This window comes from Daktulosphaira vitifoliae, unplaced genomic scaffold (assembly GCF_025091365.1).
Source record: "Daktulosphaira vitifoliae isolate Bord-2020 unplaced genomic scaffold, ASM2509136v1 Scaffold_1, whole genome shotgun sequence".
Lineage (NCBI taxonomy): Eukaryota > Metazoa > Arthropoda > Insecta > Hemiptera > Phylloxeridae > Daktulosphaira > Daktulosphaira vitifoliae.
In genome coordinates this window covers 55,853,432-55,877,705 of record NW_026099572.1, presented here as the reverse complement: position 1 = coordinate 55,877,705, position 24,274 = coordinate 55,853,432, and the positions used below count along the sequence as shown (strand labels likewise).

General features: G+C 25.8%; 4 protein-coding genes across 6 annotated transcripts; 3 read left to right on the top strand and 1 right to left on the bottom strand.

The window, feature by feature from the left end:
• The first annotated feature begins 48 nt into the window (after window positions 1-48).
• Window positions 49-13,041, top strand: LOC126894127 (transcription elongation factor SPT6). Of its 2 annotated transcripts, none has more exons than XM_050664887.1 (22): window positions 49-184; window positions 611-691; window positions 898-979; window positions 1,758-1,951; window positions 2,017-2,136; window positions 2,218-2,640; window positions 2,699-2,839; window positions 2,985-3,179; window positions 3,237-3,675; window positions 3,739-3,868; window positions 4,143-4,322; window positions 4,385-4,550; window positions 4,619-4,795; window positions 5,034-5,453; window positions 6,618-6,755; window positions 7,075-7,572; window positions 7,635-7,931; window positions 8,026-8,790; window positions 8,888-9,110; window positions 10,527-10,627; window positions 10,698-10,987; window positions 12,302-13,041. In XM_050664887.1, the coding sequence occupies exons 2-22, from the start codon at window positions 653-655 to the stop codon at window positions 12,717-12,719; spliced, it is 5,436 nt and encodes a 1,811-aa protein (XP_050520844.1). In that variant the 5' UTR covers window positions 49-184; window positions 611-652; the 3' UTR covers window positions 12,720-13,041. The 2 variants fall into 2 exon arrangements, with proteins under 2 accessions (XP_050520844.1, XP_050520845.1); XM_050664888.1 differs by lacking the exon at window positions 49-184 and adding an exon at window positions 243-387.
• A 3,770-nt stretch (window positions 13,042-16,811) lies between these two features.
• On the top strand, window positions 16,812-19,092 carry LOC126894140 (inhibitor of growth protein 4). The gene is made up of 6 exons (XM_050664910.1): window positions 16,812-16,996; window positions 17,079-17,317; window positions 17,726-17,834; window positions 18,452-18,553; window positions 18,613-18,863; window positions 18,928-19,092. The coding sequence occupies exons 1-6, from the start codon at window positions 16,960-16,962 to the stop codon at window positions 19,027-19,029; spliced, it is 840 nt and encodes a 279-aa protein (XP_050520867.1). The 5' UTR covers window positions 16,812-16,959; the 3' UTR covers window positions 19,030-19,092.
• On the bottom strand, window positions 17,672-20,909 carry LOC126894137 (beta-1,3-galactosyltransferase 6-like). Of its 2 annotated transcripts, XM_050664906.1 has the most exons (3): window positions 20,700-20,909; window positions 20,056-20,641; window positions 17,672-19,621 (listed from the first exon to the last, which is right to left on the bottom strand). In XM_050664906.1, exons 1-3 carry the CDS (start codon window positions 20,707-20,709, stop codon window positions 19,336-19,338), a joined length of 882 nt encoding a protein of 293 aa, XP_050520863.1. In that variant the 5' UTR covers window positions 20,710-20,909; the 3' UTR covers window positions 17,672-19,335. The 2 variants fall into 2 exon arrangements, with proteins under 2 accessions (XP_050520863.1, XP_050520861.1); XM_050664904.1 differs by having other exon boundaries at window positions 20,056-20,908.
• A 121-nt stretch (window positions 20,910-21,030) lies between these two features.
• LOC126894132 (abl interactor 2-like) lies at window positions 21,031-24,036 on the top strand. Its single transcript, XM_050664893.1, has 6 exons — window positions 21,031-21,204; window positions 21,417-21,751; window positions 22,279-22,426; window positions 22,548-22,940; window positions 23,000-23,560; window positions 23,693-24,036. Exons 1-6 carry the CDS (start codon window positions 21,174-21,176, stop codon window positions 23,854-23,856), a joined length of 1,632 nt encoding a protein of 543 aa, XP_050520850.1. The 5' UTR covers window positions 21,031-21,173; the 3' UTR covers window positions 23,857-24,036.
• The last annotated feature ends 238 nt before the right edge of the window (window positions 24,037-24,274 follow it).

The following is a 24,274-nucleotide window of genomic DNA, read 5'->3' as shown; positions in this document are numbered from 1 at the left end:
TCTTTTTTAACCAAGCAATTTTATATAATAAATATAAAGAAAGGTGGTCACACTGTCGATGATTACAAAATTTGATAAGCATGTAAAATGGCTGTCTCATAGATTCCTTGGCTCAAAGCCGCTGTCATCAAACTGTTCAAATTTGGAATATTGTCGTTTCAATATTCCACATTAACATTTAACGGTAAACATATTTTTAAAGTAATATAAGACGCATTTTCCCTAAATTAATTGGTTTGTGATATGACAAATTGTGTCATAATAAACCATAAAATTTAACTAATATTTTCCTTGATGTGTAAATAATTTGGATTTTAAGAAGCAACACTTTTTAATAATTTAAACTGTTATTACTATTATACAAATAATGTAGTCTCAATAATTTTTGTAGGTTAATTTCATTATTATTATTATAATTTATTCACTCTATCGTTTTATTGTAAATTTAACTATTTTGGTTAAGAACTGATAAGAATTTTTCGCGTCCTTCTAGATTTATTTTATATTGATATAACGTTTTAGTAATTTCCTACTTTATTACTATATATCTTTTAAATTATTACTTTGTTTTTATAATTTAATGGTTAATACGGATTTTGTTTATTTTCAGGAATTTTCTGATTATCATAATTTATACTTTAGATTATAAAAAATGTCACAATTTTTGGATTCTGAAGCAGAAGAAAGTGAAGTTAGTGTATATACTTACTATCGAGAATTACTAGATTAATATGAATTAAGTATTAATAAATAATAAAGATTAAAATTATAACTTTTATGATTCCATTTTTAAGCTCAATTTTATATAATATATTTCTTATTACTTCATTTTAAAAGTTTTTTAAGTGTATATTGTTGTATTAATAATAATATAACTTATGTATTATATTTGTTAAGGATGAAGAGTTGGATGAGATTGATAAGAAAAAAGCAAAACGAATCAAAGCAATGGAAAGTGACGATGATGATGATGATGAAGGTTTAATTTTATAATTATTAAAACAAAATTTGTAACAATATTAAAGTTAAATTAATTTTATTATTCCATTAGATTCTAAATAAATATCTATAGGAATTTAAAGGTCGGATATGTAAATTAATTTTTGAACTTAAAACTAAATTAAACCCCTTAAAAAAAGTAATCAATTTAGTAAAAATACTAAATTTAGCTATTTAATTAATATAAATTGCATACATATTTAACTTAAATAGTTGAGTTGCTTAGACAATAAATTTAAACTTTTTTTGGATAATAAAACAGTAATTGCTAAACTAATCTAAGTTAAATAGTATAATGTATTCAAATAACAAATCATTAAATCATGCTAATAATTTAAGTGAATTATTTTTTTTACTAAATTTTATTCAAACTATAAAATATTGTATTGAACAAATTAAAGTAATAATATTGCAAAAAATTTTAAATGGTTTAAATTAATATTTATTTCATTTTGTCATTTAATATTTAAATTTAATCAGATTCTTTTCATTTAATTATTTTTGAAATATTAGAATAATGTAGAAAAATTATATTAAATAAAATATCGACTATTTTATTTAATAATGTGAAGAGTACTCAATGATGACAAATCACTGCGCAAATCTGAAGTAGTGTACTATGTTTCCAAACTTAAAATGTTTGTTGAGGCATATAGTATATTATGTATGTCTTGATTGGAAACTGAGAGTACATACTATTAAAACATACAAAATTTGTATAGTAAATAAATTAATTAAAAATATTTTCAACTTTTTAGATGATGAAGAGAGAATCCGCGAAGAGCTTAAAGATTTAATTGATGATAATCCTATTGAAGAAAGTGATGGCTCAGGTGATGAATCAGATGGTTCTAAAAAAAGAAAAAAATCAGATGATGATTTTGATGATAGACTTGAAGAAGATGATTATGATCTTATAGAAGAAAATCTTGGTGTGAAAGTTGAACGTAGAGTAAGTTATTATTTGTTTTTTTAATGGTTATAATCTTGAATTTATTAATTTTTGTTTTTATTTAGAAGCGATTTAAGCGATTAAGACGTTTAGAAGATGAAGAAAGTGATGATGAAGGACATGGTGAAAATCCAGCTGAAGATCGTGAAGCTATTGCAAATCAGTTGTTTGATACGTCTGATAATGTTAGTTCAAATTTAATACTAATAATTATTGCATTTTTTTTTTTTTTTTTTATTAACTTTAACTATTGTTTATAATTTTAGGAAGATGATAGAGGTTCAGAGAGAGTTTCTTCAAGAGCTGAACGAGCTGACAATTACAATATTGAAGGTGATGATGATGGCGAAGAGTATTCTGATGAAGATGATGATGGTTTTATAGTAGATGATGAAGGTAGACCGATAAAAGAAAAGAAAAAGAAACGCAAGCATATTTATCATGATGCAGCACTTCAAGAAGCACAAGATATTTTTGGTGTAGACTTTGATTATGATGAATTTGAAAAATATGATGATGAGTATGAAGAAGATGCATCTGATGATGATTACTTAGAAGATGAAGAAGATGGAGAAAGAAGACAAAGACCTAAAACCCAAAAACGTAGAAAAGCAACTAGAAAATCAATTTTTGAAATTTATGAGCCAATAGAACTCAAAAGAGGACACTTCACTGATTTGGATAATCAAGTCAGTCAATGTGTAATAATTAGTTCATTATTTAATTTTACAACTTATATATTTTTAGATTCGTAACAATGACATACCAGAGAGAATGCAATTACGTGAAATACCAGTAATCCCAGTGCCAGAGGGTTCAGATGAGTTAGATGATGAGGCAGAATGGATATATAAGCAAGCATTTTGTAAACCTACCCTAACTACCCAAGTATATTGTTTATTTTGTTTTAAAATGTTAGGTGATAAATATTAATATTCAGGTTCAATTTAGTTATTTAAATTCCTTTACTTTTCTTCTTAAATTTATTGTTTTATATAAATTACTGGTAGCTAATTTATGTTTTTTAATTTAGGAATTCAAAGGTGGTGTTGATCCACGACATCAATCTAAAAAAGGGCCACAAACAATTGGAAAAATTAAAAAAGCATTAGATTTTATGAGAAATCAAAATTTTGAAGTGCCATTTTTAGCTTATTACCGAAAAGAATATGTTGAACCAGAGTTGGATATTAATGGCTTATGGAGAGTTTATCATTTTGATGCAAAAGTAATAAAATATATTTTTAAATATTCATCTTTTTACATATTTATTTTTTTTTATTAGTGGTGTCAGCTAAAATCTCGAAAAAGTATGCTCATAGAGCTCATGCAAAAAATGCAGAACTATCAGATGGAAAGAATAAAAGTTGATACAAATGCTCCTATACCTGATCATATACGTATTATCAAAGATGATGATATAGATAAGTTACGTGCTGTGCAAACAAATGAAGAATTAAAAGATATTCAAGGACATTTTATGTTATATTATGCTAGTGACGTACCTGCTATGCAGGAATATGCAAGAAAACAAGCTAGAGATAAACGAAAGAGAGAGAGAGAATTGAGAGAAGAAAAGAGAAAGTTAACTTTAGAAGCTGGTGAAGATATTCCTGAAGACTTAGAAGAACCTAATGATATAGATAATGAAAATGATAATGCTGAAACTGTAAAACCCGCAAGCAGTTCTGGACCATACTACATGTGTCTTAAAGCTGGATTAGGTAATTATTTTATCAATTAATTTTTTATTATATATATACATATTTTTTAAAATTAATTTTCAGCTGGTTTTGCTAAACGTTTTGGCTTAAAACCAGAACATTTTGCTGTAAACGTTAGAGATAACTATCAAAGACATGAAGTAGATCAAGAGTCTGTTGATCCATATAAACTTGCTGGTGAATACTGTAATGAGTGAGTTAAATTTATATTAAAATTTTATTAAATATCCCATGTGCTATCAGGAATGAAGAACTATTGTTTTCATTTATTTATTTGTAAAGAATAATATACTTAAACATAATTTTTAAAACAATTTTATTTTTAAATAAAGGAAAAAACATCTTAGTTTAAAATAAAAGACTATATTTTTCTCACTGTAGGATAAATGTTGTTTCAATTTATATTCTTAATATTGTCATTTATTTTTTTTTTTTAGTAATGTTTTATAATTATTTTTATATTTTAGACTTTTAAAAACTTCTGAAGAAGTTTTAAAAGCTGCTAAATATATGGTAGCATGTCAAATCTCAAGAGAACCTTTAATCAGAAAATGCTTAAGGGAAACATTTTTTGACCGTGCTAAAATGAATATTGTTCCAACTAAAAGAGGCATGAAAGAAATTGATGAAAATCATAACTGTTATTCGTAAGGAATTAATTCACTATTGCAATTTTTATATATATATATTAAGATTATTCATTACTTAGAATGAAATATATACGACGTAAACCTGTAAGAGATCTTGTAAAAGAAGATTTTTTGAAATTGCAAATAGCTGAAGATGATAAACTACTTACTATTGCTTTTGATGAAGAAGTTGATGGCTTAGGTTCACTTCCTTACATTGAAGAAGTTAAACAACTATATATTAGAGTATGTGTTACCATTATTTTTTTTATAACTATAGTTGTAATTATATTGATTATATTTATTTTTTGTAGGATGAATTCAGCTCCAATGTACAACAATGGAATGACTTGCGTCGTGAATGTGTGGATATAGCATATAGAAAATTGCTTATGCCAGAAATGGTAAAAGAACTTAAGCGTAATTTATTAGCAGAAGCAAAGGAATATATTCTCAAATCTTGCAAGACAAAATTATCAAATTGGCTATCTGTATGTTAATTTATTATTATTATATTTATGTTTATGTCATCTCTTATAATATATTGCTTGTGCCAAAGAAGACAGAAAAACCTGTATGGCCCAGCGCAACAGAATGAAACCTTGGTACCTATGTACTGAGGCACGAGACATTATCGACTGAGGCCACCTATTAATTTATCCCTATATTATACATTTACTATTGAGTTAAAGCTATTGTTGTTTTTAAATTTAATTTCTATTCATACAGGTAGCTCCATTTAAAGCTGAAGTAGATGAAGATGATGATGATTGGGATACTACTAAAGGTATTAGAGTTATGGGACTGGCATATTCTCCTGACCATGAACAAGCATCATTCGCTTGTATTTTGTCTACTGATGGTGATGTAGTAGATCATTTACGTTTACCCTACATAATGAAAAGACCATTTAATGATGATGTCAAAGTTAAAAGAGATTCAGATTTTAATCATATTAGAAACTTTTTACTAGCTAAAAGGCCACATGTAATTGTTGTTGGTGGAGAATCTAGAGATGCTTTATGGTTAGTTAGAGATATTAAAGCAGTAATTGATCAATTAGTAATTGATGAACAATTTCCTCAAATTCATGTTGAAATTTTGGATAATCATTTGGCTAGAATTTATGCCAATTCTATTAAAGGAGAGGTAATTTTTTTTACATTGCATATATATTATTTAAATTGTTAGGTACCACTCTTCTGTTAAACCTAATATGATAAGAAATTTTATTTGATTTAGAGCCTAAATATACTTTATATTGGTAGAATCAAACATTTTTTTAAATTGTGAATTATTTTTTAATATTTTCCAAACTTAAAACTGATACATAACAAATTTTTAATTGACAATTTTATTTGATAATTAAAAATTAATTTTAGTTTTACTTTTATTGTATTTTATTATTAACTCTTGTTATTTTGTGTCGCATCAATATTAAAATACATTTTTTTTAACACGCTTATATTAGTTTCACCTGTATGTATGTTTGTAACTCTCCAAGCGCCACGCATTATCGCATATTCCGTCGTCTATGGCCTTGAGACCAGACTGTCATAACGCATTCACCCCACCACACAACGGCAACACTATTCCTGTATAAATTTATTTTTGGTTATCGTACCCGTACACGCGTGCTCGTCATCAATATTATATATGTATAAACAAATTTTTATTTTGACTGACCAATATCATACGTATATATTCCTACCGCCGTTTATATCTCAGGTATAATGTTAGTCCGACCTGCCTGCCCACAAAACACGACTGTACCTAGTGCATGATACTTAAGTCGCTTTACTTGTATATATATATATATATATATATTCTAATCACTATTAAAATTTATATATTAACACGCTTTATTCTAATTAAGAGATATAAAGTGTATTCATTCTGTTTATGGGGGATGATTTCCGTATCGTCATTTTTCGTCTCTACCTCCACGTTCCGGGAGTGAGTAATTTGTGCGCCTGCTGCTTTCCTTGGATGTAGTAGCCGTTTCTCAGACTCCCTCTCCGGAATCAAACTCTGATTTCCCGTTACCCGTAACAACCAAAATATTGATAGTAACTACTATCATAACATGAAACTAAAAAGTGAAAAATAAATACAGTTTAAAAAAACTAAAAAAACACGCTTTTAAAGTACATCAAACTAAAAAGTTAAAAATTATTTTAATTTTTATTTTAAGTATTTATTTTAATCTTTAGTAAGTCATTATAGTAGAAAATAATAAAATTTGTTTATAAATCAACCATGTGTCTCTTAATAATATATTATATATAATAATTTTTTTTTTTTTTTTGTTAGAGTGAGTTCAGAGATTATCCACAGCTCTTGCGAGAAGCTATATCTTTAGGCAGAAGAATGCAAGATCCATTAGTTGAATTCTCTCAACTATGTACAACAGATGATGAAATATTATGCCTTCGTTATCATCAATATCAAGTATGTCTATCAATTAACCTTAATTTTGATATTATGAAAGTTTATAAGCATTTAAACACATAAAATATAAACAAATAATTTATACATTTTATTTTTATCAATAAATTGTTTGTAAATTTAAAAGGATGTTTCCAAAAAAAAAAAAATTGTTCTTGCTCTTCTTGAAAAATTATTTTAGTATCAAATAAAGTAAAATAAACTAAAAATAATTGTTGGAACGTATTTTATAACTAAAATAATCAAATGTTTAATATGCTAATTCAAATAAAAATAATTTGACCATTTATATATCATTCTACTACTAATAAACCTTTTATAGGAATTATTAAACCAAGAAGAATTACTTGAAGGGTTACATCAAGAATTCATAAATCGTACTAATGAAGTAGGTGTTGATATAAATGATGTTGTTCAACGTGTATATGCTCCCAACTTAATGCAATTTGTTTGTGGGTTGGGACCACGTAAAGCAACTGCACTAATAAAATTAATGAAACAAACAAATCAAAGACTTGAAAATCGAACGCAATTAGTAACTTCGTGCCACATGGGTCCTAAAATTTTCATAAATTGTGCTGGTTTTATTAAAATTGACACCAACTCATTGGGTGATAGTACAGAAGCATATGTAGAAGTTTTAGATGGCTCTAGAGTACATCCAGAAACATATGAATGGGCTAGAAAAATGGCTGTAGATGCTTTGGAGTATGATGATGAGGAAACTAATCCATCTGGTGCATTAGAAGAAATTTTAGATGCACCTGAAAGACTTAAAGATTTAGATTTAGATGCATTTGCTGAAGAACTTGAAAGACAGGTATATTTATAACTTAAAATTAATCTTAAACGCATTGGTTAATTTGATATTCTATTACATAGGGTTTTGGCAATAAAAGTATAACATTATATGATATTCGACAAGAATTGAATCATCGATATAAAGATCTAAGAATACCATACAAACCTCCTAATGCTACCCAGATTTTTGAACTTCTTACTAAAGAAACTCAAGAAACATTTTATGTAGGAAAAATGATATTAGCAACAGTCACTGGAATTGCACGAAGAAAACCACAAAATGAGCAACTAGATAAAGCAAATCCTGTAAGGAATGATGAAACTGGTTTGTGGCAATGTCCATTTTGCTTTAAAAACGATTTTCTTGAATTATCTGATGTAAGTTAAACATATATAAAGTGTAATTTAATTGTTATTAATAATAAAAGCTACTAAAAGAAAAAATTATTAATATTTTCATGGTATGTAATAGGTATGGAATCATTTTGATGCTGGTGGATGTCCAGGGCAAGCATCAGGTATTCGTATAAGACTGGATAATGGTATAAGTGGTTTTATAGCTATGAAGAATTTATCAAACACACATGTGGCCAATCCTGAAGATAGAGTTCGCTTTAATCAAGCTATACATTGTCGTGTCATTAAGATTGAACCTGAGAGATTTTCATTTGAAGCTACTTCTAAAAGTTCAGACTTAAAAGACGAAGAACATAATTGGCGGCCTCAAAAAGATCCTTATTATGATCATGAAACAGAATCGAAGTTAAAAAAAAGTGAAATAGATAAAAATAAGTTGAAAAATGCTCAAACTTACATCAAACGTGTTATTGTCCATCCTTGTTTCCATAATGTTTCATTTGCTGAAGCAGTTAAATTACTTCATAACTCTGATCAAGGAGACGCTATTATTAGACCTTCGAGTAAAGGTGCTGATCACCTAACTGTTACTTGGAAGGTAGCTGACAATGTTTACCAACATATTGATGTACAAGAAAAAGGAAAAGTTAATGCTTTTTCTTTGGGGCGTTCACTTTGGATTGGTACTGAAGAATTTGAAGACCTTGATGAAATTATTGCTCGTCATATTACCCCAATGGCGGCTAATGCTAGAGAACTATTAAGATTTAGGTATTATAGAGATACAGATGGTGGTAATATTGAAAAAGCAGAACAAATTTTAAGAGAAGAGCGAAATAATAACCCATCAAAAATTCATTACATAGTCTCTGTTTCTCAAGTTAGTGTAATTTTTTTCATTATTATTTTTCTTTAAATAATTAAAATATAAGGTAAAAAAAAAATGTTATATACTAATTACTGATTTTTATATTTAGAAATATGCAGGAAAGTTCTTACTATCTTGTTTACCAACACGAAGATCAAAACATGAATATATCACAGTCACTCCAGAAGGTTATCGTTTTCGAAGTCAAAATTTTGATTCAATTGGATCATTATTCCGTTGGTATAAAGAACATTTCCGAGATGCTACACCTCATGTTACTCCGATGTCTGCTAGATCATCAGGTCAACCTTACCGTCCATCTCCTAACTTAGGTTAGCAAAATAATTTATCAGTTATTAATTTTGAAACCTTTTAACTCAAATTTAATTGTTATAAATTTAAATATTAAATATTATAACAATTAAACTCTAACATTTAAATAAGATACAGTGGGAAAAGTGTGTACGAGTTTTTTTTTTTTACTTAAATGGTCATTAAATAATTTGTGTACTATTCCGTTGTTAAATAAATAACATGAAAATTTATAGAGAACTTGTATCTATACTAAAATGTTCAAATAAATTAAAATTTAACTTTCAAGTGTTTATTAAAGTAAAAGACACACTTTCCCATCTTACCATGACTAGTATAAAGTTTATTCTCAAAAAAAATTTATTTAAAATATTGAACTTATTTTTAAATTTATAAATCTGTAAACAGTTCAAAACTTATTTAATTTTAATACATAACTAAAAGACTATATATTTTACTCTGTTGTTTCTTTTTTTTTTTTCGTAACACTACATAATTTTGCTCTATGATTAGTCAAAATATCACAAAACGTAATTAGTTGAGGCTATTGACGTTTTAAGAAAAAATTTCACTTAATCCCTGTAATAAAAGGAAATATCCAAAAATTTTACAGTTACTATAAAACAGTCAATGTTTATATTTTTAGATTTCACTTTATATTGAAATAACTTTTTAAAAACTCAGAGGATTATTGCAAACATTTTATTAATAATATTTCAAATATTTGCCGTACTAGAGACATACTCTTTTCGAAAATCCAATGTATTATGAGAGCTTGAAAATCATATAAAAATATTTTTCTTTTCCATTTTTTAGTAATGTACCAAAAAGTATGTCTACTTTATATCTGCATCAAATAAAATATAATAAAATTTACTTTGAGATACTAATAGAAAAACTATCTGAAACCTCGATTTCTAAGAGCTATCAGGCATAAAAGCCAAAAATCATACAATATTTGGTAAAAATAGCCAATTTTGAAGTGTTCAACATAGTAACAGATTAGTCACTTCATTCTATATTATTTCCAATTAATACTTGTTTAATATAATATATCATCATCACCATGGCTTCTTCCTCAAACATTAGGGTTCGGCTCTGCCTTAATAATTTGATGGTATTTTATACCGCCTGTCAACAACCTCATTATGATGACTGAGAGAGATAGTTTAGGGACTAGGTGTGTATCACTGAAAAGTTCCCTTATGTTTAATGTAATACATGACTAAAAAACACTTGCCCTTTGTAGTAATTTGACATTTAAGTCAAAATTTATAAAATTTTTGGTAAATTTCATATACTTTTTTTAATTTGTTTCAAGTACACATCAAATAATTTTACAACAATTATTTAAATCATTTTGCCATGTAATACTTCAGTTAAACTAAGTAATATATTAATTTATTCATGTTTTAATTAAATATTATTATTTTCAGACCCATCTCCAATTAATCGTAGTCAAACAAATGCAACACCACAATATTCCCAGTCACCTCATGTACCTTATAATAATCTACAAACGTCTGCATACAATACTGTAAAAATAAATATTAATTCCAAAATTTATGGTAACTATTTTTAAAATTTTTTTTTTTTTTCAAATTTAGCCATATACGCCGTCTGGTCAGACTCCTTATTTGGGAAACTACACTACTCCAAGATATGGAACTAATCAAACACCAGTTCATGATGGTGTATTCTTACATCCAAGTTCTCTTACTCCTGTTGTACAAAGTAGTCCTAGAACATCTACCACACCTTCAAGACAACCTGTACAATCTGCAGATCCTAATGATTGGCGACGAATGGCAGAAGAATGGGCTAAAGCTAAACAACGTGGTGATGGTGGTTATTCTACACCTATGTCTGATGGAGGGCGGCATACTCCTCGTAATAGGTAAATCAAAATTTAGCTAAAACTTAGAAAACTATAAAAAAATATTACATAGTTTTAAACTTAAATTTTTTTTGTAAAAAGTCAAAATATCTAAAGTTATAACGTCTATGGATAAAATTTTCAGTTTTAAATATTATGTCTAAAATAAAAAAAAGCCAATAAATAAGACAGGACAAAAAATCCAATGTATAAAATATTGAACATAATAAAAGTTATTAATAATTTAATTTAATTTAATACATGTATAAATAAATATAATAGAAAAAAAATCAAGGAATCAAAATATAGAATGAAATGAAATGTTTTAATATAATATTCTTTTGTTTTTTCTTATAATATTGCTAACAAAAATTCAAATATACTTACTCGCCTTCTGTCACATTACATACTTTTTTTAGTTATTTTTGCAGGAATTTAATTTTTTTCTTTGGAACATGCCTCATTCAGATTAAAAATTTTTCTTTCCATTAATTTTAGACTTCTTCAGAAGTCACTGACACTTTGTAAAAATGTATGTGCTATAGTGATTATTGTTATATTACGCCAATCTGGCTCTATAATATGCTATTTTAACAAATTCAGATTATTTTTATTTTCTGTCACCTTATTCTCTGTTTAACTGTCTTGTGACAGTGTGCGACTTTTTATGTTATAATCTAATTTTGATTCACCATTTACAAATATTTCATTAGATTATTTATTAACATTTTTTGCAATTTCTATGGTATATTAAATGTGTATGTGTAAATCAGTTTTTTTTAAAGTTGTTTTAATTATAGAAAAACATTTAAGTGAACTAAATTTTGGACAGCGCCAACTAATGCGAGTTTGCCAAGTGTATTTTTTATGTATATATACCCTTCAAAGTATAATTTTTCTAAACCTTTATTAGGTTTAATAATTGAATAAACATAATCACTGCACAACAAACACCAGCTGACTGAAAACCATGGATTAATTTACAGTTACTTTATAACAATTTATATGATTAATGTTTTTTGTACTAACCATTTCTTATTATTATTTATTATTAATGTTTGATTTAGTATTATTACAGTTAATATAGATATAAAAATGACAAAAATTCTCTATGTACTTTTATTTAATTTTAATGTTTTATCCATTGGTCGTCTTGTTGTGTCTTATTTATTTTTTGGCTAAAAAAACCAAACAAACAAAATTGGACGTTTTATCCGTGGACACTATATCTTTGGATGTTTTAATCTAATACCCATATTATGATTATTTTTTTTATACATATATAATTATATAAAGTTGATAATACTTATTCAACAAATGATATTTTTATTTTAGGTATAACAATCATCGTTATAATATGAATAGAGAAAGAGCCATGAGTACTCCTCGGAGTGATGCTCCATCACCAACACCTAGTGCTTCTTCATTTGGATATCAATCTCCAGCCCCAACATCAAGAGCTTACAAAAGTAGTCACACTAATTCTACTAAATCTCCACGTGGGCCTCCATCCAATTCTGGTACACCATATGATCCATTTTCAATGGATCCTGGAAAAGACTCACCTGGAGTACATGCATCATCATCTCGATCAGGGCGTCATGATGAAAAAACTTCTGATATGCGATTTGCATCACCTGGAAATAGATGGACTCCTAGGTCTGGGCGCTCAACTCCTCATACAATTAATAGTCCTAGATCGATGATTGAATCTACAATGGGCGATAATACACCCTTATATGATGACTCCTAAAAAATTTATAACAACCCCAATTTTTACTATCATATTTTTTTTTTTTAGTTCAGTTTCCTTTTTTAAACATATGTATATTTTTAAGATATATAGTTTTGATTTTCATTGATTTACATCATATTTGGTACTCAGAGTTAAGTATATTAAGTAAATTTAAGTAGCACTGTTGAACATTGTTATGATATAAATTATAAAATATTTGTATTAGCTAGACTTTTTATATTACCATTTAAACTGACATTAATAGGTAACTATGTTGGAGTAATCCAGTTCTCATTTGATTCCTTATTTGAGACTAAGATAATAAATCTTTATATATTAATTGGTAATTATTATTGTTTTTACCTATCATACATAGTAAATATTTTTCAAATAAAACTTCTTTTTGTGTTTAAGGTACAATTTTGACAAGTGTTTCTAGTTTTTTACTTTATCATATCAAGATATATTTTTGAAGGAATAGTAAAAGAATTACTTATGTATACAACCCCCTAAGGACAAAACTCTGTAAACACCACTGTGTTATCATAAAAGTTGAAAATTAAAATATTTATTATCTTGAGTTTTAACTCGACATATGGTTGTGATTGAAATAGTAACAGTTAGAAATAACAAATATATTAAAATAGACATATTATTTGTTATTTGATTCTGTTTTTGCTTGTTAAAGTTTAGTGATTTTTGACTAATTTTCTGTTGATAATGTCTTGTTTATCAAACAGTAGATGTTATTTCTTCATGTTGTTACATAAAAAAGTTTTTATTAATAATTCTTGTTACCGTAACTGTAACATAAGGACAAGATTCAATACCCATAAAATTTATAGTCCATTGAAATAAATTATTGTTATTTCCAGTATTATTAAAACTATATTAATGATGAATTTATATTTTAAATACGAATCTATAAAGTTTTAAAATGCAAAAGGTTGACGAGTAAAAAAATGAATAGAACAAATAAATAATAAAAATATATATAACAAACAGAAATACTTTCGTTAATATTATAATACAAGTTATAATATCGATCACTAGGCTGTAGTCTTTACTTAATAATTGACAACATTAGACTATTAAAATACAAAATAACTCATGCCTTCGGCAGGCTCATTCACATGCGGAAACGCGTATCAATGAAATATTGTAATATACAGTAATTTTATAAAGCTTATAGTGGTCATCACTACACACCGTACAACAACTCAGTGGGTATGATTGTGGTCCATTCTCGTTGGGATTATCAGAGAGAATGTCCAGAGATAACACCATAACTAACCCTACCTTACAATAGATTCAGACATAAATATGAAATAGCAGCCAGCCATTATTATAAAGAATTCATTTTAACATATATATAATCTTTTACTAATTTTGATAATTTACATCAACCGATTATGACCTTACACATTTAACCAACTTTGATAATCATACACAAATTTTGACTTTTATCGACAATAATTTATGTCTATCGATTAAAGTATGTAAAATTCACCTTTAATTAATTAAGTTATTTTTGTTGCTATTACCGTACACACAATTTAAACAGCTATAATTAAATTACCTAGCTACTTCGGACAATTTTTTGACTTACTTTTGAAAATTTGTGAAAAACTATGAATTTAAAAAAAAAGTTGAACTTGAACAAATTTTGATGACAATTTTAATTTTAATAACATTTAAGATTTATTAAATCTAGTTTAAACATGAATGTTTTCCATAAATGTCAATAATTATACAATAGTACTCTATTTAGGTACCCAGACAACAATTTAAAAAAATAATATAAAAACATTAGATGTTATGACGTTATAAAATATTATTATAACATTTTATTTTTTAAATGCTTTCTGNGGCTCCAACAGTGACATCTTCACTTTTAAGAATATATAAATTTTATTCTAGTTACGCCTGTGGTATCTTAATATAATTTTTGTTAGAGACTAGCAAATATTAAGAACAATTATTTATAAAAAATCTAAATTTCTATATTATCATCATTTAAACGATGAATTCCTATATCTTTTACCCTGTCCATCAAGTATTTTAAATTGAGATAGTGATGGGACAAAATAATTTAAAATCTGTTTGATTTTTTTTTTCGCCTCGATGCCAACTATTTGCAAGGCAAAACAGGTCTCACTAAAAACTAATAGATTATTGTTAAGGTGATTGTCGTAGATAGCTGCACAAAAAGATATAAAAAAAACTTTATTCCTCTATTCTCGAACGAAAAGAATCAATTTACAATTAGCTAAAATTTAAATAATTAATTCCTCAACAATTTCAATTATATCCAATGTTTTAATTTAACTAAGTACCAACTATATTCATTTTACTAGGTATGATTATTATAGATTTATATTATTATTATAGATAACATAAAAAAACTACTTTAACATTTAATAAGCGGTAGAATTCGAAAGAATATCATAATATAATCTTATGATATTTTATTATAATTACATATTCATTTTGTTTTATACTATGTGCGCTTTATAATCTTTATCAATGAAAATAATATGTAACGCATAGCCATAGTTGTAAAAAATACTTTTAAAAAGTATTTTAAATAATACTCAAATATTTTTAAAAAAATGTATTTAAAATACTATTTGAATACTTTTCATACAAAAGTATTTGAGTATTACTCAATTACTTTACAAAAGTATTTCAAATACTATAAATACAATTAAAAAATAATAATAATGCTTTTATTTTAACTAAGAGTAAATGGTTCCACCTAAATAATTACCAAGAGGGTTATTTGAGTCAAATATTGAGTACTCTTAAATTAAGAAAACTCATTTATTATTTTCGATATTTTTAGTTAGAGGTAAATAAAATTGATTATTGGAGACTAATCGGTGACAATATTATTGTCAATAGAGTAAATTTTTATTGACAATAGAGTAAATCATTTGAACCTGCAATAGGCTACTGTAGGTTCAACTGATGTATTAAAAATAGATATATACATAATAGCATTTATATAAGCACAATAATTATGTTATACTATAATGTAACATATAAAATAACAGAGAATTATTCTCAATTTTCATTTTGACTGAGTTTAATTTGCTTGCTGTGTTACGGTTAGCAAATTAAAAAAAAAAAGTATATTAATAGTACTGAATATTAAACAGTATTAAATACTAAATAATTGTATTTAAAATACTACTCAGATACTTTTTATTAAATGTATTTAAAAATACTATTCAATACCAATGAAAGTATTTGAATACTTTTATTCAAATACATTTACTCAAATGCTTTACGCCTTTGCGCATAGCATAATAGTCAATAGTAGAATGATATGGCGCTCCAAAATAATATTAGGCGGTCGTACAGGTAATTGAAGATTTCGGTTGTAAAACATCTATCTAAAAACGCATTTTCTCGTTCATATCGTAGTTTCGTTTGCCCGTATGGCGTTCTCTTAAGGTTTAACACTACTTTTGCGTTCTGTATAAAAATATGACCGAAATAAATAGACCATTAGGAGCGCTGATTGTCCTTAGAAAGCTAAAAATCTATCTATTGTGAGTTAAATAGAATTCAATTATAATTTTTTATACAAATGATGGATATTTTGAACGATTAGTAAAAGGTATATTGTAAGAAATATGTTTTTAGATAATTTAGAAACAAATTAGTTATAATGTAAATATTTTCTTTTTTTTATTTGTGAAATAACAAAGAGTCATATCAGTTATTTTTATCATCCACTTAGCCAATTATTATGAATAATTCTACGTTTACATTTAAATTGATTATAAATATTTAATGTTAGTTATTTATAGACAAATATTAATTTTATTTTATTAATAGTCTTTTAACATATAAAGCAGTTATATCGCTGTTTTAAAGAGTTTTTTTGAGAAAATAACAGTAACTATTATTTTAAAAGTAACAATAACAGTTTGTAACAGTTATTAAGATTGAAAACAAGTTTCCATCACTAATTTGAGAGCTAGTTTTAACTTTTTATTTATTTAGCTTTAACATAGTTATTTATTAGTAGAAAAAATTAAACAACAGTGTTTCAATGCGTAACAGTGCTGCCATATCGAATGAAATATTATTTATCATTACTTCTAGTTGATAAAAGATAATGAAATACATCAACAACTTGTTTTGTGAGGCAAAATTTTATATTTTAAATGTTTAGTAAGAATTGGCGTAATTTATGCTACACATGTTAACTTTATCCTTAAAAATCTATATCTAAAAAAATAATAAAATGACATCAGCATTATACCTTGAACATTACCTAGACAGTAAGTTTCGATTTTATCCTTCAATATATATATATATATATATATATTTACAAATATATTATGTATAATGTATTATACTTAGGTTTAGAAAATCTTCCAATGGAGTTAAAACGTAACTTTACTTTAATGAGAGATCTAGATTCTAGAGCACAAGAATTAATGAGGAACATTGATAAATTAGCAGATGATTATATGTCTAATGTCAAAGGATATTCCTCTGAAAAGAAAAATGAAACAATGTCTAGTATACAACGTCAGTTTGACAAAGCAAAAGAATATGGAGATGATAAAGTTCAGTTAGCAATACAAACTTATGAGTTGGTATGTTATAACATAGGTTATGTATAGCATAACCGTTATAGTCCGTTTTTAACATATATTAGTAACATTTTGAGTAAAACTTGTTAGTAGAAAAAAATTTTGTTTTAATGTAAACTAAAAAATATGCATGAAATCATCTTTAATATATAACAATTATTTTTTTGTGCACTTTAGTATAATATATCACTTTTATGTAATCTAGTAGCTCAAGTATTTAATTTTTATTTCTTAAATTTATACATATTTTTTACACGAATATAAGTTTCAGTATAACTATAGAATTAACTCTTATAAGACAAAAATTTATGTTATTGTTATAATTGTTGAATGTAATTCAAATGTACAAGAGTTAAATGTAATGATTTATGTATATTTTCCTTAAAATTGATAAATATTTTAATTTCATAGGTTGACAAGCATATTAGAAAATTAGATTCTGATCTGGCACGATTTGAAGCAGAGATTCAAGATAAAGCTATTAGTGCAACAAGAAACGTTGAAGAGTGCTCACAAAAAAGTACATTTGATGATTACAAATTTATATTAATTTTATTATTATATTAATAAAATATATTTTATCAATTATTTAATTATATTATTGTTTTGTAGTGAACCATGATAACTGATATTACATTAAAAAAAAATTTCTCATTTAGATTTATCTTTTTTGAAGTTAATTAAATTTTAACAATAATATTAATAGATTAAATTTGTTTAGTAATAATTAGGTCATTTTTTAGAAAACCATTTATTGAATAAATTGACACAAAATGTAAATTTTATAATCAATTGGTTTAGGATGAAGTGAAGTTATTGTAAACGATTTTAATAATTGTAAATATATTTTTTTAGATAAATGCATGTTTTTATTTTGAATGTTCATGTAATATGATAAAACACATAAAAGACCACAACTTTTCAATCTAAAATAATATCTGCTGAATATTATCAGAGAAAAGATGAATATAAAATTACCTCATTTATTTACATTTACACCCCACTTCATCCTTTTATTGCTATTATTAGTTATTATACAAGCTGATATTGTTTATCTTTTATCTAGATTTCATTAGTTTCAAAAAAATTTTCTTTTTTAAATCTAAATTTAATTAACTATTCCTTTATTTCTAATAGGAGGTCGTAAAAAAATTAAAGATAAAGAAATAAAAAAAAAAAGTGCATCCAGTGAAGAAGAATCAACTATTAAAGCATCCAAAAAGAAGCAATTGAAAAAAAGTATTATGAAAACTATCTAATTTTATAACAATAGGCATCATTTATTGGTTTTATTTCAGGTGGTGTTAAGATACTAAATTCAGTGCCTAATAAAACTCCGTCAATTAGTGCAGTTACCAATCCTGCAAATACTGTTAATAGTGTTGCTAGTGTAACAACTGAAGCCAGTACATTGGTTGGTGCTTTAACTGGTGCTGGAGTTGCACATTCTGCTGAAGTCTTAGATATGCCAGTTGACCCTAATGAACCAACTTATTGTTTATGTAATCAAGTATCTTACGGTGAAATGATTGGATGTGATAACCCAGATGTAAGAAAATATAAATATACATTATTAGAACAAAAATTCTTAATAAAATATATGTTTTTTTCAGTGTCCAATTGAATGGTTCCACTTTGCTTGTGTAAAGTTAACTACAAAACCAAAGGGTAAATGGTTTTGTCCAAAATGTATTACTGACCGTAAAAAGAAATAGTAACAAAAATTATAAATATTTTGCAATTTTTATAAAATTTTTAATAAATTTAAAAAATATTAATTCAGTTGATTCTTTACAGTGTATGTTCATTTTAATTATGTTCAAAGATAAAATAACTGTAACTGTACAATATATAAATTTTTTTTTTTTTTTTTAACTGTACTATATTTATCTTTAAATATTTATTAGTATCTACTGCCATTAAAAAAATAAAATTATATACTAATTTTCAAATTATTTCTTAATGTTGTTTCATTTTTAATTATAATCTGTTAAACGAATAAATGAGTATAAATTTAAAAATTAAGGAGATAAAATTGAATTCCTCAGGCAACATTTAGATGGTAGTACTGTCCAATTATACTCATATGAATTAAATTTTTTATATTCATTTTCACACATTTTACCAGTATTTTGTATTCTTGACCAGTATAATCTCATGACTCCAGGACTTTGCTTGTGTGTAATTAAATACTTATTATTGCAACCACGACTTTTAAATTCTGTATCAAATCGACGATCATGTTTTCTTGTAATATTTAATGGAGCCAACCAGGCTCCAACAGTGACATCTTCACTGATAAACAAACTAAAAATTATAAGTACAACATTTTTACAAAAAAATTAGAAAATGTAATCTTTTTTCTTAATTTAAAATAATAATAGTATTGAAAGAAAGTACTAATTGGCTTTAGATTTAGTGTTCTTCAAAAATATTAACATACTTTATTGAACATTTTTAAAGCTATGAAACTTATTACAACCTTCTAAAAGAATCAATTCACTAAAAATTTTTTATCAAATGTTAAATTATACCATTTTTATATAGAATATTGACTTAAATTAATAATATTGATGTTATAACGAATTATCAATATTTCCAAATAACTATTTAACAATAATTAAAGTAAAAATAATGAAGTGATTAAAAGAAATACAACATTCAACTTGTGTTTATAAAAGTTGTCTAATATAAATATGAATATGTTATTTTAATTTTGTAAATTAATTTAATTGATGTACCTTAAATAATTCTGATTTTTAATGATATAGCTAACTAAATCTTTTGATATAACATATCCACCACCTAAGGCATATGGAAGATATTTATCACATAATATCCATTCACTTTCTTTCCATTTGCCAGATTTTTTAACATTTGCAATACCATTAAAATATCCCCAATACAGTTTTTTTTTTGGCAATTTGTTTAATTCTTGAACAATTCCAGTTAAATCCACAAATGAATCATCATCACATTTTAACAAATATTGAAAATCAAGATTATCAATATGTTTTAATGCTTCTAATAACTTAATACTAAGTGAATTGTATGTTTCAGGAACATTTACTTCTAAAATATCATTGTAAATTGATTTCTCATTTTCCAGCATGTTTTTTAAAGATATATTATGTTGGTTTTTAGAGAGTATAAATAATACTCTGATATTTTCTTTCGTTTGTGCCCAAGTCTCACGAATGGCAATTCGTTTATCATGATTTTCAAAAGCTGAAATAACAATTACAAGTACTCTGTAATTAGGTCTACCAGGTGAGGTGTTTAATTTTAATGTGTTGGCATGTAAAAGTAACAATGTAAAAGTACATCCTAAAATGAATGACAAACTTAGCAGCATATAATAATTAAAATATTTGCGATTTGATACCATTGGTCATAGTTAAAAATTGAAGAAACTCTCACGAAATTAGTTACTTTTTCTGTACATTGAGAAAAAAACACTTAGGAAGAAAAGAAAATATAATACTCATTTTCCTTAAAGTTTCAAAATTAAATATATAGCAATAATTTATGCTGTACGTAACACCAAAATAATTATATATATAATGCAATTTTGAATTGTGAATTTTTTATTTATTAAATGTTCAGATTAAATTACTGTTATCACGATATGAGGATACTATAATAGATAATATATATATACTAGAAAATATCTAATGGCTACACTGACTTTTGATACAATTTTTAATATATCATAAGGTTGATAGCAATTGGGTGGAATTAGTTTAATTGTGACTCAAATATATTCAATAAAAAAATTACTTTAATTGAAAACCATAGTTGTAAGGTTTGGATAAAAGTGTATTCCTAGTTTATTAAACAATAATTCTGGATCCTAAATATGGCCATGTGGACAACTTTTACCAACACAGGTATTACAATTTAATTTCTAAGATGACATTAGGAAATTTCTTTCCAAATCATTATTTGAGAACTAATTTGTAATCTCTATTGTTTGCCAATATTAATATATATTCATTCTAAATTTTTTAAAGTTTTTTTAATTAGTTTATTGAAAGCTGCAAAAAAATAAAAATAGCTTGCTATTTTTTTATTTTTAGTTAAAATTTGTATTATTTTTAAGGCGCCTCGGATCCTAGTAGAGAGTCAGGTTTAGGAAGTGATTCAGATAATATGGCTGAACTAGCACAATTATTGCAAGCGGACATTCCAGAAGGTCGTAATAGCTTATCTGATAGTCATGTGAATTTAGAACGTGTGGCAGAATATTGTGAGGGAAATTATTTTCAAGCTGAAAATAAAAGAATAGCACTAGAAGAAACAAAAAATTATACTACTCAGTCTTTAGCTAGTGTAGCTTATCAAATTAATACACTTGCATTTAATTTTTTGCAATTACTCGATCTCCAAACTGTTCAGCTGTCTGAAATGGAAAGCCAAATAAATCACATTGCTCAAGTAAATAAATATTGTATAGTTATAATATTAGGCTATGTATAGAAAGGTTAATTACTATTAAAAACACTTAATATGTTTCAGTTTAAATACAAATATTTTGATTATATTAGTGAAAATACAATATAAATTGTTCATTTTATATTATATTTACATATGGTAAAATAAGTGAAATTATGATATAATGGTATTCCTCTTGTAATAAAAAGTTTTAATGAATTTATATTTACATAGGATATATTATAATTCATTAGTAAGTTTATAAATGGTTGGGTTTAATAACTTCAAAGATTTTAAATTAATTTATATAATAGTTAAATTCTAAGCTTATTGAAAACAAAATTTGTGTGCTATTAGTATCAGTAATGTTTAATAACATTATCGTATGTGTTATATTTAACAATATTATGTTGAAAAATATTAAATACATTTTAATGTAGTCACAGATTAGATCAAATTTTATTTAATTAAAATTAATTTTACTCTTGAAAATATATAACTCTTAATTTTAATGACATTTTAATATTTAGAATGTAATGATACATAAAGAAAAAGTAGCTAGAAGAGAAATTGGTGTGTTAACAGCTAACAAAACTACTAATCGTCAATATAAAATTATTGCACCAGCTAATCCTGAAAAACCTATTAAATATGTTAGAAAACCTATTGATTTTACAGGTATTTTTTTATTTGTTTTCTAAATTTTGCATCTAATACAAATGTTCAATTTGATATTTATTTTAGAAAATAAATAAAAAAAATTTTGTTCAAATCTCCACTATCATTTATATTTATTTAGCACTTGATGATATTGGTCATGGTATTCGTAATACCCCACGACAAACACGCCAACTAATTTCAAACAATTCAAATCCATCCATAAATATGTCAACTGTAGGTCCAGCTCCTACTATAAAACCACCTACACCACCAGCAGTTATACGAAGTACAGGAACATTAAGTAAAAATTCTCGTGAGTATCGCACACCACCAGCTGTTGCCCCTCCTCAAGTTCCAAGTCATTATGCACCTAATTACCCTATTGGTCATTCAAAACGTGAGAAAGGTCCTGGGTATAATTCTTTACCAATGCACCATACATCTTCTAATAATATTCAACCAGCTCCAATAGTTGGAATGGTACATCCTATGCAACAATCAGAACAGCCTTCTTCACTGAACTCAATGCCTCGTAAGAAAATAAATGAAATAAATTTTTTTTTATATTAATGAATAACTATTTTTTTTTAGCTCCTCCTTCACCTCATACTCTAAATAATTCAAGGATAGGAGTTGGTCCAGATTTATTAGATAACCATCTACATCAAAATCCTACTTTTGGTTCGTCAAACGATCATTATAGGTCCAACAATACTCAACAATTAGCAAACGATCATTATCACTCAAATGCATCACAGCAATCAACAACAGATCATTACCGTTCAAACATGTCTCAACAGTCTTCTACAGATCATTATCGTTCTAATACATCTCAACAATCTTCTACTGACCATTATCGTTCAAACTTATTGCAACAATCATCCTCTGACCATTATCGTGCTAATATGTCTCAACAGTCATCCACAGATCATTATCGAGCTAATACTTCTCTACCTGGAATATTAAAAAACACTTCACAATATCATTCTTCATCTACAGTTACTGCAACCCAACAAAATACAAGACAAGGATCAATATCTCCTCCATTGCCACCACCTCCTGAAGATCACTTTGGTCATATGGCTACTAGTGCAATTGTGCCTCAAGAACCAGATCTTCCTGGATGGGTTCCAAAAAATTATTTAGAGAAAGGTATCAATTACTATTATTATTTTTTATAAACAAATTTTGATTTAGAACTTTGGCAAACAGACCATTAAATTAAAAGAGTTATAGCTTTTAATATAAAAACCATATTTTATTAATTAAATTTTAATATTTTAGTCATTGCAATTTACGATTATTATGCTGACAAAGATGATGAATTAAGTTTTCAAGAAAATGCAGTGATTTATGTTTTGAAGAAAAATGATGATGGTTGGTGGGAAGGTGTTATGGATGGTATCACAGGTCTATTTCCTGGTAACTATGTTGAAGGATGCATGTAAAAATTTAATTATTAAGTAAGATTTTTTTAATTAAGTATTATTATTATTATTATTATTACTTAAAATAATGTTAAGTTACTAAAATAACAAATATTTTGTTATTTTGTGTTGACAATTTATTCAATCAACTACAATGTATAAAAATTAAATAAACTATAATTTGTTAGTAATTAAAATACTAAACATTTAATTTGATGTTTTGAGATATTATAATTGATCTTAAAATTAACTTAACAATGTAAAAAAATATTTTAAAAGTTTTTCTATTTATTTCAAATTGTTAATACTATAATTCTTAATATAAGTATAATTATTTTTACTATTATTTAGTTAGAATTTATTTTTATACACATTATTTTATTATAAAATTTGAATTATGTAAATTTTTAATATTTATATCTTGTTTTATCTTAAAAGT